Below are 14,977 nucleotides of genomic sequence, written 5' to 3' on the forward strand. Positions count from 1 at the left end.
TGCACATGTACTAATGAAACACTACAGTCAAAGCAAATGAATGTTGCCTTCAAGACACATTTTCATTTTGGGGGGGGACAAGCCCCAAAGCACATTTCTCCAAATACTTTTAGTATGTTTTTATTATTTAAATTATATTTTACCCTGCACCTATCACCTTGAAACTCAATGAGAAAAGGATACATATTCATTCTGAATACCTTAATTATACTGAACAAATAAATAAATACAACATTCAACTATTTCATTTTTTTTTTTTTACTGAGTTACAGTTCATACTGTAAATGTAAATCAGTCAATTGAAATAAATTCATTAGGCCCTAATCTATGGTTTTCACATGGCTGGGCAGGGGCACAGCTATGGGTGGGTGGCTTATGGTAGCTCTGTTGGACATTCCTGCAGTCCGCATGCCCATTGCACGCTCCTTCAAATCTTGAGACGTCTGTGGCATTGTGCTGCTGACAAAAGGCCAGTCTACAATTTGCAGTTTTGTCAAATAACACAAGGTGCACCTGTGTAATGATCATGCTGTTTAATCAGCTTCTTGATATGTCACACCTGTCAGATGGATGGATTATCTTGGCAAAGGAGAAATGCTCACTAACAGGGATGGTAACAAATAAGATTTGAGAGAAATAATATTTTTGTGCGTATGGAACATTTCTGGGATCTTTTATTTCAGCTCCTGAAACATGGGAACAACACTTTACATGTTGCATTTATATTTTTGTTCACTGTAGTTTAGATTGTAGTTAGTTTATAATGCGTGAGGAGTTGTATACAAGTTGAGCTTTCTTGGATGAAGTAGTGAGACAGTTCAACCTGCAGCATTACCTGCGTGTGTATGTGTTCCATGCAGGAGACCAACTCACTGCTGGACCTGCTGCTCGGCGAGGACTCGCAGACACACACGTCGACACACGCGGCGAGTCAGGGAGAGACGGAGGAACTAGTAGAACTGAGGGCCCAGATCAACCAGAGACTACAGAGAGAACTGACAGGGTTCATCAACACATTACTGCACCGCCTCACACACACCACCGACAGGTGCAGTAGATACACGCCCCCCCCTCTTTTCCTCTCTAACTGATAAGGCTACCACCTCCAATTGCCAGCCTCTGTACCTCTGGTGTTTATTTGTTAGAGTATGGAGTCATTTGTATGCAAAGCGTGTTCAGTATCGCTCAAGAAAACTGCCTGTAGGCATTTTCTACTTAAGACACATCCACACACACACACACACACGCGCAGTACACACACACATGCCGAAATACAGCTACAACACAGAGCTACAAATGTGACTAAGACAAACAGGGTAGACATCTCCCCCACAGTTATTCGTTTTCTAGTGTATCTGACTGAACAAACTGTTTGTCATGACTGCTTGTTTAACTGTTGTTTAGAAATAGCTCATTCTAGCATGGTGAGCTGTACTGATAAATTATTACACAAGTGTGTTTTATCACATTGCTATGAAACTACTGTACTCTTCTCATCTTCCCTAGTCAGAAGTGCCTAGGGCCATGGAAGCAGCACCGATGACTTTTCATCGCTAGCTAGCGAGCTTCCCCTGACAGTAGAATTTTTACTGTGTCCCTATGAATACAAAAAAATGTCTCCTCATAAAACATAAATTAAAGAATGATCATTTTTGCCTTTTGGGGTGTGTGAGAGAGTGTGCACGTATGTGGTATTATTCACACTGCCTGTGGAGCTTGATTAATGTTTAATACCATGAAATTATAGAAGAGGCTGAACAAAGCTTATGACTGCAGTGGGATGCATTTTTTATATTCTGTGTGGTGATATTCGTATCCACGAGGCTAAGAACAAGCATTTCGCTCCACTACAACCTTTTCGCTACACTCGCAATAACATCTGCTAACCATGTGTGTATGTGACCAATACAATTTGATTTGATGTTACTTTCAGTAGGAGCAGCTTGACGTTTTCCTTGATGTTAGTTGTTGGTTATAGATGTTGGTTATTGATGGCAATATTTGTCTCTGCCTATCTTCCTCTATCACACCATCTTCCTCCCATTAACTTTCACTCCTCTCTCTCTCCTTCTTTCTTTGTCTGTTTTACCCTCTACTCCTTTTTACTCCCCTCCCTCCCTCCCTGCATCTCCACTCCCTCTCTCTCTTCCTGCATCTCTCCTCTCTCTCTTCCTGCATCTCTCCTCCTGCATCTCTCTCCTCTCTCTTCCTGCGTCTCCTCTCTCTCCCTGCATCTCCTCTCCCTCCCTGCATCTCCCCTCCCTGCGTCTCCTCTCTCTCTCCCCTGCATCTCCACTCCCTCCTCTCTTCCTGCATCTCTCCTCTCTCTCTTCCTGCATCTCTCCTCCTGCATCTCTCTCTCTCTCTTCCCTGCGTCTCCTCTCTCTCCCTGCATCTCCTCTCTCCCTCCCTGCATCTCCCTCCCTGCGTCTCCTCTCTCTCCCTGCATCTCCCCTCCCTCCCTCCCTGCATCTCCCCTCTCTCTCCCTGCATCTCTTCTCCCTCCCTGCATCTCCCTCCCTCTCTGTGTCTCCCTCTCTCTCCCCCCTCCCTGCATCTCCCCTCCCTCCCTGCGTCTCCCCTCCCTCCCTGCGTCTCCCCTCCCTCCCTGCGTCTCCCCTCCCTCCCTGCGTCTCCCCCCCTCCCTGCGTCTCCCCTCCCTCCCTGCGTCTCCCCTCCCTCCCTGCGTCTCCCCTCCCTCTCTGCGTCTCCTCTCTCTCTGCGTCTCCTCTCTCTCACCCTGCATCTCCCCTCCCTTCCTCCCTGCGTCTCCTCTCTCTCTGCCTGCGTCTCCTCTCTCTCTCCCTGCATCTCCTCTCTCTCTCCCTGCGTCTCCTCTCTCTCTCTCCCTGCGTCTCCTCTCTCTCTCTCTCCCTGCGTCTCCTCTCTCTCTCTCTCCCTGCGTCTCCTCTCTCTCTCTCTCCCTGCGTCTCCTCTCTCTCTCTCTCCCTGCGTCTCCTCTCTCTCTCTCTCCCTGCGTCTCCTCTCTCTCTCTCTCCCCTGCGTCTCCTCTCTCTCTCTCTCCCTGCGTCTCCTCTCTCTCTCTCCCCTGCGTCTCCTCTCTCTCTCTCCCCTGCGTCTCCTCTCTCTCTCTCTCCCTGCGTCTCCTCTCTCTCTCTCCCCTGCGTCTCCTCTCTCTCCCTCCCTCCCTCCCTGCATCTCCCCTCCCTCCCTGCGTCTCCTCTCTCTCCCCCAACAGGTTTTGCCTGGCGCTGACAGGGCCCTTTGAGAGCCAGCTGGCAGTGCGGTTTCTCCAGTGCCTGCGGGTGTCAGACGCCCCACGCTTCTACGGCCTCCCGAGTCTGGAGAGGAATCTGCTGGGCATGGTCAGCCTCACGGCCCAACCCGGCTGGAGCTCACACTGTCCCACCATGGAGCCCCAGTCTCTTTGCACCAAGTACCTCAGTGGACTACTGGAGGTGTGTGTGATGGGTGCAGAAGGGAGTGTGTGACGTGCTCTGTGGCCTCCACAAATTAGTCAAAGTGAAAATTAGTTATTTGTAGTGAAATATCAGCCCTCTAGAAATTGAGGAAGAAAATACATTTTGTAATGAATTAAATCCAACTACAACCTGCTCCTGAACATGAATAAATATACCGACTACAACACGGTAAATTGTTGATGAGAAATCATCCCAGCTGGTTCCATCTGGTTCTACCCATAGCCAAGAATAGCAGAGCACTGTCCTGTTCAGATAAGCATAGTAGTGGTCAGTGTAGCTTAGTTCACCATGAGAACACACGGCACAACCTAGTTTGGCATTGCCTGGGACAGTCTAAAAAAACAGCACAGCTCACAACAGCCTTAGTATGGTACAGTACAACCTAGCCTGACACAGATGATTCCAAGTTTTGGCCTCTCACCCTTGACTCCCCATACCTCACCCCCTGTCTCTCCCAGTGCTCTATGGCCCTTAGGGTGCTTTTCATCTGGCCTTGGCCTCTCTCACTCACCTCTCTGTTTGCAGGCTAATCAAAGCTAAGGTCCCAGCTGCATTTAAGACTCATTTAGATGCACTGAATAAAACCTTTGAATTAATGAACACTGACTGTTGATTGCATCACTGGGCTCAGTGCCCTGTTCCCTTCTAGTCCCGAGCAGGTTTTGGGTCATGAGTAAAAATTGGAATTTCGGTTTACTTCCTGATTTGACTTAATTAGTAATACTGTTGAGATATTGTTGTCCTTCCCCTAGCATCGCCTCTGAATGGGTTTCGTATTGGGCAGGGCTCTACAGTGCAACCATTTTATCCGCATATAGTATGTGCTTAAATATTTTGCTGTGCAACTTGGAATTCTTATTTAGGAGCACCAGTGCATGTATAAAAATGAAAGATTCTAGCTTTATTTCAAAAATGTTTAGCATTGTGCTCCTAAATTTTAATGTGTGTGCCTAGATTTCTCAACTTAAGTGTGCACGTGCCCCTTTAAAAAAAAAAAAAACTCAGCGTAGAACCCTGTTGGGAATGAGTAGTTGTGATGTTGACCCTTGTGTCATCCTCTAGGTGATCTCATCATTCTACGTGGAGTGGGGGGGTAACTCCATGTCCTTCATGGGGAAAGGAGTCACCAAGAATGCTGTCATCTGTCTGCTTCACTTGTCCCATGAGATGATGGCCCAGAACAAAGACAAGGTCAGCAACCCAGCCAGAACTGCACTGATTGCCTTTCTATGCTAAAGGCAAAGAAGATTTTTAATTGTGAAATGTGTACTGAACAAAAATATAAACGCGACATGCAACAATTTTAAAAGATTTTACTGAGTTACAGGTCATAGAAGGAAGTCAGTCAATTGAAATAAATAAATTAGACCCTAATTTATGGATTTCACATGACTGGGCAATGGGTGCAGCCATGGGTGAGCCCAACCACTAAGGAGCCTGGCCCACCCACTGGGGAGCCAGGCCCAGCTAATCAGAATAAGGTTTTCCACAGAAAAGGGCTTTATTAGATAGAAATATTCTTCAGCCGATCCCGCAGGTGAAGAAGCCAGATGTGGAGTCCTGGCTGTCATGGTTACGTGTGGTCTGCGGTTGTGAGACTGCTTGGACGTACTGCCAAATTCTCTAAAATGTCATTGGAGGCAAAATTATGATAGAGAAATTAACTTTAAATTCTCTGGCAACAAGCTCTGTTGGACATTCCTGCAGTCAGCATGCCAATTGCAGACTCCCTCAAAACTTGACATTGTGTTGTGTGACAAAACTTCACATTTTAGTGGCCTTTTATTGTCCCCAGCACCAGGTCCACCTGTGTAATGATCATGCTGTTTAATCAGCTTCTTGATATGCCACACCTGTCAGATAGATGGGTTATCTTGGCAAAGCAGAAAAGCTCACTATCAGGGATGTAATCAAATTTGTGCACAGAATTTTAGAGAAATAAGCTTTTTGTGCATATGGAAAATCTCTGGGATCTTTTATGTCAGCTCATGAAACATGGGACCAAGATGTTCCATGTTGTGTTTATATTTTTGTTCAGTATAGTAGTAGAGTAAATGTGTTAATGTGTGCTTCCTGCATGGAGATGTTTCTCCTTTTATTTGTACATCTTTCTGGAGATATGACTATTCTCTGTTTTTGTGTTGATCTATTTCAGGACTTCATTTCTCAGTGGTCTTTGGGTCAGGAGGCGGGGTCTGATGACCCCAGTGGGTCACAGCTGGGTCTTGCCTGGCTCATACCTCTGTGGGTGGACAGAGACCCGGAGGTAACATACACTCAATGACTGTCAACTTGTATAAGAACAAGCAAGAAAAATAAAATGTGAGAGTAAGAAGTACAAGTTATTATTTCATGGAAACGGTTTGTCAAATTCCGTCTGGAGTTGTGGAGAGACATTCAGGCAAAAGCTTGTATTGCTTCTCTCTGCTCCAAAGTTTCTGTTATTAAACCGGTGCTCCTTCCCTGACTTTCTGAGGGACACCGTGAACTCCTACGCTTGAGTTCACAAGCACTGACAATGAAAAGCAAAGGGCAATGTCTCCTCTTTCTCTCTCTGTCTATCTGTAAGTTCTCTATAAGTTCTCTCTATAAGTAAATGTGAAAAAATTCCCTTGACAAGTAGGATCTTTTTCTGTGTGGATCACAGCAAATGCCAGAGTGACAGTGAAAATATCCAAGACATTTCTGGAACAGTGTCTTTGTGACTTTGGGGACCCCAGGTGTGTCAGACGGGTACCTTTTTGATCTATCTGCTGTTGTATTCACACCCAAACCCTTGGCTCTGTCTTTTCCTTTCTCTCTCCTCGCCCTCTGCTTTTCCCTTCCCACCACTCTTTTAACCCTCCCCTCCTCTCTCACACCCCTCTCCCCCCTGCTGCCTTATCCCACTTACCTTCCACCCCTCTCCAGGTGAGGTTTGCCAGCCTGGGTGTGGGCTCTGCCCTGTCCTCTGTGCCCAGTGGATGCCAGTCTCTGAGTAGCAGCTGTCAGAATATCAGTGGAGGTCTGTGGGGAACCCTGCTCAACATCCTCCTGGACCAGCAAGAGAGCACAATGGTCCGCAGAGAGGTACTGAACACCTACGCCTGTTCGCTAACCACTAAGCCATAGAGAGAGTTTGGTCATTGTGGTTTAAAGCAGAATGCATAATAATGCTCTTAGCATGCCACGGCAGCCATGGTGGCACCTTCTGGGCATATTGACCAATAACCGTTCCAGACAATGCATTTGTAAAACAGACATAGGACAACTTTACTCCATCAACAAGTTTAAAGTAAAGTCCTTGCAGTACCAGCTAAGTACATCTAGATGGCAGTGTTGTTGATGTTCTTGTCTCATCTTCTGTGTGTTTCTCAAGGCGGTGTTTATCCTCCAGAACCTACTGGTGATGCCCATGCCTGCCACAGCTGACCAGGTCACCGACTCTACCTGGCAGGTCAGTGGCATTTGGTTATGTTTTGTTGTGGTATGTTGTTTTAGTTATCCTGGTACTGACATACTGTAGGTTAATTCATGGGCTCCCAAGTGGTGCAGTGGTCTAAGGCACTGCATCTCAGTGCTAGAGGTGTCACTACAGACCCTGGTTCGATTCCAGGCTGTATCACTTGGGGCCATAATTGGAAGTCCCATAGGGTGGCGCACAATTGACCCAGCGTCGTCTGGGTTTGGCCGGGGTAGGTAGTCATATTAAAGAAGAACTAGTCTATGAATGGGACTAGCCTAGTTAAATAAAGGTTAAATAAAAAAATCGAGTTACATAGTAATTACCATGTTTTCATCTCTCCCTCTCTCTCCTCCCTCTCTCCATAGAGTCCGTGTGTCCATGATGAGTCTTCAGGTGTATGTCTGGTGGGTCTCCAAGCCCTACAGGCTCTGCTCTACCACTGTCAGTTCTTCCAGCACACTGCCCTCATGGCCACAGCCTGCTACAGAGGCAGGTACACCTTCGACCTGCAACCCTCAGCCAGGGACCCCGGCCCACAGGACAGCACCACTGAAGGTCCTGGGACTGCACCTGTCCATTCTTCTGTCAGTGTGTCTAGCCATTAGGTTGTTCAATCAGTGATTCAGTCAGTGAATCTGAAATCAAGTGTTATTGTGGTAAACGGGCAAAGTATTTTATTTATTGGCCTGTAGCCTTTTTTTTTTCTTGCATGATGTTTGTGATGCTCCCTGTCTGTCTGTTTAGATGCGGATGACTCCCTGAGGTTGTGGAGACCTCCTAACCGAGTCCCAGTGAATCCTAGCAGGGCCTCTGGCTCCCTGTCCACCTCCAGCACTCTGGTACGTAAAGTACTGCAGGTCTGGTGGCTCAAGGCCCATTCATACACTGTAATCTTCTTAGGTTGCAGCTTAAGACTGGGTCCACTTGACCACTAGAAACCATTCAAATCAAATGTTATTTGTAACATGCGCCGTATACAACCGGTGTAGACCTTACTGTGAAATGTTTACTATAGAGTAGAGTTAGAGTTAAGAAAATATTTACTTAATAAACAAAAGTAATTTTTTAAATAAAAATTAACACAATAAAATAATGAGGCTATATACAGGGGATACTGGTACGGAGTCAATGTGCGGGGTCAATGTCCCCCGCACATTGACTCCGTACCAGTATCCCCTGTATATAGCCTCATTATTTTATTGTGTTAATTTTTATTTAAAAAATTACTTTTGTTTATTAAGTAAATATTTTCTTAACTCTAACTCTACTCTATAGTAAACATTTCACAGTAAGGTCTACACCGGTTGTATACTACAGACTAGTCAAGGTAATTTGTACGTGTAGGTAGGGGTGAAGTGACTATGGATAGATAATAAACAGTGAGTAGCAGCAGTGTACATGTAGGTAGGGGTGAAGTGACTATGGATAGATAATAAACAGTGAGTAGCAGCAGTGTACATGTAGGTAGGGGTGAAGTGACTATGGATAGATAATAAACAGTGAGTAGCAGCAGTGTACATGTAGGTAGGGGTGAAGTGACTATGGATAGATAATAAACAGTGACTAGCAGCAGTGTAAAAACAAAGGGGAGGTGAATGTAAATAGTCCAGGTGGTCATTCGCTGTGTTATGGCTTGGGGGTAGAAGCTATTAATAAGGAGGCTTTTGGTACCGCTTGCCGTGCGGTAAGCAGAAAGAACTGTCTATGACTTGGGTGGCTGGAGTCTTTGACAACTTTTTGGGCTTTACTCTGACACTGCCTAGTGTATATCTCCTGGATGGCAGGAAGCTTGGCCCCTGTGATGTACTGGGCTGTACGCACTACCCTCTGTAGCTCCTTACGGTCAGATGCCGAGCATTTGCTATACCAGGCAGTGATCCAACCGGGATGCTCTCGATGGTGCAGCTGAGAACTTTTTGAGGATCTGGGGATCCGTGCCAAATCTTTTCAGTCTCCTGAGGAGGAAAGGGTGTTGTCGTGGCCGCTTCACGACGGTCTTGGTGTGTTTGGACCATGATAGTTCGTTGGTGATGTGGACACCAAGGAATCTTGAAACTCTTGATCCGTTCCACTACAGCCCCGTCGATGTGAATGGGGGCCTGTTCGGCTGTCCTTTTCCTGTAGTCCACGATCAGCTCCTTTGTCTTGCTCACATTGAAGGAGAGGTTGTAGTCCTGTCACCAGTGCCAGGTCTCTGACCTCCTCCCTATAGGCTGTCTCATTGTTGTCGGTGATCAGGCCTACCACTGTTGTGTTGTCAGCAAATGTAATGATGGTGTTGGAGTCGTTCTTGGCCATGCAGTCGGGGGTGAACAGAGAGTACAGGATGGCACTAAGCACGCACCCCTGAGGTGTCCCCGTGTTGAGGATCAGCATGGCAGATGTGTTGTTGCCTAACCTTATCACCTGGGGACGGCCCGTCAGGAAGTCCAGAATCCAGTTGCAAAGGGAGGTGTTTACTCCCAGGGTCCTTAGCTTTGTGGGCGCAATTGTGTTGAACGCTGAGCTGTTTTCAATGAACAGCATTCTCACGTAGGTATTCCTTTTGTCCAGGCGGGAAAGGGCAGTGTGGACGGCGATTGAGATTGTGTCAACTGTGGATCTGTGATTTAAACACATTGTCTTATTGAAGTGTTTTTTTTTGTGTGATTGTTTTGCCTTCAACAGATCATACCTGGGGGCTCAAGGCTTCAATCCCCTGTGCCCACCTCTCTCAACGCTACTGCACAAGATACACCCGCTAGCAGACTGATGGCTCAAGGTATGTGTGTGTGTTTGTATATATAGTGTAGCTAAATGTGAACAGGTTTTATATACAGATCTCATGTAGCACCAAACAAATTAAGAGTCAGAGTTAAAGGAACCATCTCATGCACAGTTCCTCATATCAAGACCAACCATAACAGTGAATTTATATATACAGACTATGCCTCTACACACCGATTTTTGGTATGGTGTATGTTTCGACCCCTATCTGTCCTATCCATCTTTGCTCCTCTTTCCTGTATTGTAGGTCAGTGACACAGACAGCAATGTTAATATCTGCTCCCCTATTTTACTCTGCAGGTCAGAGTGACACAGACACCATTGACTCTGTCCTCTCCCAGAACTCCAGACTGGCTGACCCTGCTCCTGACCCCACCTGTGTCATTGTGACCCCAGACCTTTTATCAGCACTCTGCGGCCTCCTGGCCAACCTGTTAGCAGTGCTACCGGAGTTCACCCTCTCAGCCCTCACACACAGCCAGCTCTTCCAATCACTGGCCAGGTCAGAGGTCAAATAAACACTATCGCACTAGTCTCACTATCCCAATTACTGGCCAAATCAAATACAGTCTTTGGAGCACTGGCCATCCACAATACAATTTACGGTGCTGAATTTGTCCTGTCCGAAGGGATGGACTTAAACCCTGTTTCTGTTTCCTGTGTGTTCTAGCTTGGTGGACGCAGCAGCCATAGAGAGATGTCTGGGTGAGCTGAAGACTAACGTACTACCAGGAGACCAGGAGGACATTAAACGGCAGGTAACTGGGTTACATCATTTAGTACCAATGAATGTAAGATTCACATTATCTCTATCCAGCATGTTGTTGTAGTGAGAGCAGCACAGGTTGTGTAGGAGGGTTGAGGCCCATGAGAACCCTGTGGTTGAGATGGTGGCAGATTGGAGAGTGACACGAAAGGGGTGATTTCATGCTTTCACCTGGTAGGAAATATTTTGATTTCACATCTACCCACTGACACTGCCTCAAGATGTGTGTACGTATCAATTTGTTTGTCTCTCTCGTCCCCCAGGTCCTGACCCTGCTCAAGTTCCTGTCCAGCTTCTCTAAGTTCCTGAAGTCATGTTTCATTCTGAGCTCAGATCTGATTGGTCAGATGGACTTCCTGAAACCGCTACTGGCCAATCTCTTCACTGTCCTCACACTTGATACCAAGGACTTGGGTAAGAATCTCGCTTTTGGCATAGGAATGATTCTCAACCTAACCGTAGACACAACATATGTGTACTGTCACCATTGACTGGACATCATGATTACAACCGCTATAATACCATTCTTATGGCAGGCATCCTTACATGGCATTGAAAGTCAGGCCACTTTCCAGCTGAATGTATCATAATGAAGTGGTGTGCAGTGTTCTGTCATAATCTGAAGTCATAATTAAAAGTGTATAAGATCCCCAATGGAAGCTTGTAATAATCTATTCACACCTTTTGTTGGTATCTTGTTTAATGAAGGCCTCTTCAGCTTCTCAGCTCGTACTCCGATCTCCAGTGTGTGTGTGTGTGTGTTTTCTGGACCTCTCAGGCGATGGTACCCGTGGTGCTGTGTGTGTTTGCTGGACAGACGTGTTGATGCTTCTGGCTACTGTGGTGAGGCGGGATGGCTCTGCAGCCTACCAATCTCTCTCTGCTGCACTAGGGAGACGCTGGAACACATTCACAGGTATACACATACAGCTACTGAGTGTTGGACATATGCTAGGACCTCAGGGAGCATGCAGTACATCCATCGTTCCTCCTCATCTTCCTCTCTGTGTCTAATGGGGCTGCAGGGAAATCTGATGATCCCTGTGAAAGATTAATGCTGTGTGTGTGTGTATTTGTGATTGATTACATTGTGTGTTATGTATACAGAAATTCCTGAGGCGTGAATGAGTCACACTGTCTGTGTAAAGGGATTTCAGGATTTGGTTTTACTGGGCTGCAGGATGTTGATTCATTCATACAAAAGTAAAATATCCACAACCCATTTCGTGTGTGTGTGTGTGTGTGTGTGTGTGTGTGTGTGTGTGTGTGTGTGTGTGTGTGTGTGTGTGTGTGTGTGTGTGTGTGTGTGTGTGCATACGCATCCAGTATGTATGTTAATCTGCGTCTGTATCTGTGCCTACCTCCAGCTACGTTGTCAGTGTGTGTGGACCAGTCGTTCAGTGACCCTCCCCTCCATGCTGCGGTACTGCAGTTCCTGTGTGTCGTCCTGTCTGAGGAGGCCAAGAGACGACCCCTAGAGGTCACCACCCTGAACTCGGACCTCCAGCTGACCCCTCTGTCTGAGGCCCTGAACGGCGTCTCCGGTGGACAGCTCTGTGAACTATTACTGGAGGTAACAGAATCTGACTTGCATGCGCACACACACATACACACACATTTTGATTGGTCTAAAGGGGTAGGCAACCCTGCTTCTGGAGTGCAGCAGGCACTTCATGTTTTTGATTTAACCATTCTGGAAGACCTGGTGTGTTGCATTTAGGCTATCACTGAACTGATCAATTAGCTGAGTTGGTCAGGTGTGGTGCCTTGCTGGAGCAAAGAACAGGGTTCCCTACCACTGGTCTAGAGCACTGGGATATTAGATGGAGTAACATGTTGTCAATACTCAGGTTTTGTATCACCTGTTGCATTGTTTTGTGTTGTCAGAGTTTTGAGAAGCGTGCGTTCCAGGACCCAGTGAAGAAGACGACAGCTAAAGCCCTCATGGCTCTACTGGCCTGCAGTTCCACTGCTCAGAACCACGCTGCTCAAGGTACTGGAACACACTGGTCAGAACCACACAGCTAAAGGTACTGGAACACACTGGTCAGAACCACACTGCTAAAGGTACTGGAACACACTGGTCAGAACCACACTGCTAAAGGTACTGGAACACACTGGTCAGAACCGCGCTGCTAAAGTTACTGGAACTCACTGGTCAGAACCACGCTGCTAAAGGTACTGGAACACACTGGTCAGAACCACGCTGCTAAAGGTACTGGAACACACTGGTCAGAACCACGCTGCTAAAGGTACTGGAACACACTGGTCAGAACCACGCTGCTGAAGGTTCTGGAACACACTGGTCAGAACCACGCTGCTCAAGGTACTGGAACACACTGGTCAGAACCACGCTGCTCAAGGTACTGGAACACACTGGTCAGAACCACACTGCTAAAGGTACTGGAACACACTGGTCAGAACCATACTGCTAAAGGTACTGGAACACACTGTTCAGTAGAGCTCATTTACAGTAGGATGGGTGTAATACTCTAGCCTCTACGAAGATGTCTGTACTTTTATGCAACAAGAGGCAGTGAACAAACACGCCCTGGTCCAGCTACTATACCCTAGGAGTTATTGTTGTTAGGATTGACCGCTCTCTCACTGTCTCTGTGTCTGTGTGTAGCTGGTTTGATTGACAGCTGTGTGGAGCAGATGAAACTGATGCACAGCCACCTCCACATGGAGTCAGTCAGACCTGGCAGAGGAAGGAGGAAGGTGAGCCTTTACACACTTAACAACACCATAACAACATGTTTTCATTGTCTCAGCCTTCAGATGATGTGTGCTGGGTTGGTATAGGCTATTGGGTGATCTTGTCTTGACTGAAAATGTGTCTAAGATGGAGACGGTGCTATCTGTTATTGGTTAGAGTGGATCATTTAACAAGTTGCATCTTCTCCCCCACCAGGAGAGCTATATGAAGGAAATAAAGATGTCTCTGGAAATCCTCAGGAACAGTCTTTACCAGAACAGCCAATCGAAAGTGAGAACCCTGCCGTTTTAATCCGCTCCTGATAGGTTTTTAATGAAAGCCATTCTACTGGTGCTGACTGTGTCTGGAATGAGATTTGGCCCTAACGATTATGACTCTGTTGAGGTCTGAGTGTTTTTATCCTCTTAAACGTCAATGTAGAATGATTGGCCATATTGGCTGCTCTAAATGTCATAGACAGTAATTGCCTCATCCACTCAGCAGTAGTTATATTGAGATGGGAAAGGCCGTTCATGTAATTGTGGACTTTGTACTTTACATCCTTGTGTGTTTCTATGTGCTTGGTTAGCAGAATGTGTTGCCAATCACTTAACTTATGAGTGTGTCATACTGTCAATTAGCATGTGTTCATAATATTACATCCAAAGATTATCCAATCGGGTGGATATTGTGTGTGTGTGTGTTTCTCCTCAGGCTGTGGCCACTGACTGTCGATTGGCTGCTGTGTTGCACGCCCTTTGGCCTTGGTTCTTATTGGATGATGCTGCTATGGAGGCGGTCCTGGAACTGCTGTGTGTCTACACAGCCAACTGTACCACAGGTGTGTGTGTGTGTGTGTGTGTGTGTGTGTGTGTGTTGTGTGTGTGTGTGTTGTTCAGTGCCTGGCCCATGCCTTCCATTCCCCCAGTCTGTGGTCAGGGATCTGACTGAGTCATACACTCTCACACACACTGAGACCCATTGTCTCTCCTGAAGACCATTTACACACACTTTGTTCCACTGTGTAAGCCTAGTGCCAATCACAATAGGAACACTGTCACTGTGCTAGAGCAGGCTGCATTAAATCATTACTATGAGTACAGTATTCTAGCGGGGTATTCACAAGGGAATTGCAATGCATCACTATGTCTCCTGAGGCATTGATATTCTAGTCTGTGTGAGAAAGAAACAGAGGTATGCTGTGAAACGCAGGCTACACAACTTACAGCAAAATGGAGAAAGAAGCGCTGTAAAGGGTAGAGGAAGTTTAGCTTTGATAAAGCTGTTTCCTTCCAGGTTCTCTAAATATGGGTGTTTGTAGCGTGCCAGTTAGATTTAGAAGCTAGGGGATTATTATGGGTGTCTGTAGAGCCCTAGTTAGATTTACAAGCTAGGGGATTATTATGGGTGTTTGTAGAGCCCTAGTTAGATTTAGAAGCTAGGGGGTTAGTATGGGTGTCAGTAGAGCCCTAGTTAGATTTAGAAGCTAGGGGGTTAGTATGGGTGTCAGTAGAGCCCTAGTTAGATTTAGAAGCTAGGGGGTTAGTATGGGTGTCAGTAGAGCCCTAGTTAGATTTAGAAGCTAGGGGGTTAGTATGGGTGTCAGTAGAGACCTAGTTAGATTTAGAAGCTAGGGGGTTAGTATGGGTGTCAGTAGAGCCCTAGACACTGTGTCTCTGAGGTCATGGAAAGTGAACCTTTGAGCAGAGAGTGACATAATGCTGTTTGTTTTGTACCTGTGATTGTCTCTGAGATGCCACCTTTGAAGTGTGTGTATGTGTGTTTTGCTCTAGAGCCACGCTTAAGCTCCCGCTGTGAAGCAATACCAATTAGTCATGTCGAGCCCAGCGTTTCCTAAA

The 14,977-nt window shown here is 46.5% G+C and overlaps 1 protein-coding gene across 2 annotated transcripts in view; it reads left to right on the forward strand.

Moving 5' to 3' along the window:
• rttn (rotatin) overlaps window positions 1-14,977 on the forward strand; it is a 57,745-nt gene that overhangs the window by 35,052 nt on the left and 7,716 nt on the right. For both annotated transcript variants that reach the window (XM_042298975.1, XM_042298976.1), the window contains exons 27-44: window positions 861-1,048; window positions 3,200-3,419; window positions 4,506-4,634; window positions 5,599-5,709; window positions 6,354-6,512; window positions 6,802-6,879; window positions 7,254-7,443; window positions 7,633-7,727; window positions 9,556-9,649; window positions 9,955-10,156; window positions 10,325-10,412; window positions 10,684-10,834; window positions 11,199-11,336; window positions 11,788-11,993; window positions 12,308-12,413; window positions 13,050-13,141; window positions 13,335-13,409; window positions 13,833-13,959. In XM_042298975.1, the coding sequence (XP_042154909.1) occupies window positions 861-1,048; window positions 3,200-3,419; window positions 4,506-4,634; window positions 5,599-5,709; window positions 6,354-6,512; window positions 6,802-6,879; window positions 7,254-7,443; window positions 7,633-7,727; window positions 9,556-9,649; window positions 9,955-10,156; window positions 10,325-10,412; window positions 10,684-10,834; window positions 11,199-11,336; window positions 11,788-11,993; window positions 12,308-12,413; window positions 13,050-13,141; window positions 13,335-13,409; window positions 13,833-13,959 (2,449 nt within the window). The remainder of the gene's footprint in view (window positions 1-860; window positions 1,049-3,199; window positions 3,420-4,505; window positions 4,635-5,598; window positions 5,710-6,353; window positions 6,513-6,801; window positions 6,880-7,253; window positions 7,444-7,632; window positions 7,728-9,555; window positions 9,650-9,954; window positions 10,157-10,324; window positions 10,413-10,683; window positions 10,835-11,198; window positions 11,337-11,787; window positions 11,994-12,307; window positions 12,414-13,049; window positions 13,142-13,334; window positions 13,410-13,832; window positions 13,960-14,977) is intronic.

This window comes from Oncorhynchus tshawytscha, linkage group LG16, assembly GCF_018296145.1.
Source record: "Oncorhynchus tshawytscha isolate Ot180627B linkage group LG16, Otsh_v2.0, whole genome shotgun sequence".
Classification (NCBI taxonomy): domain Eukaryota; kingdom Metazoa; phylum Chordata; class Actinopteri; order Salmoniformes; family Salmonidae; genus Oncorhynchus; species Oncorhynchus tshawytscha.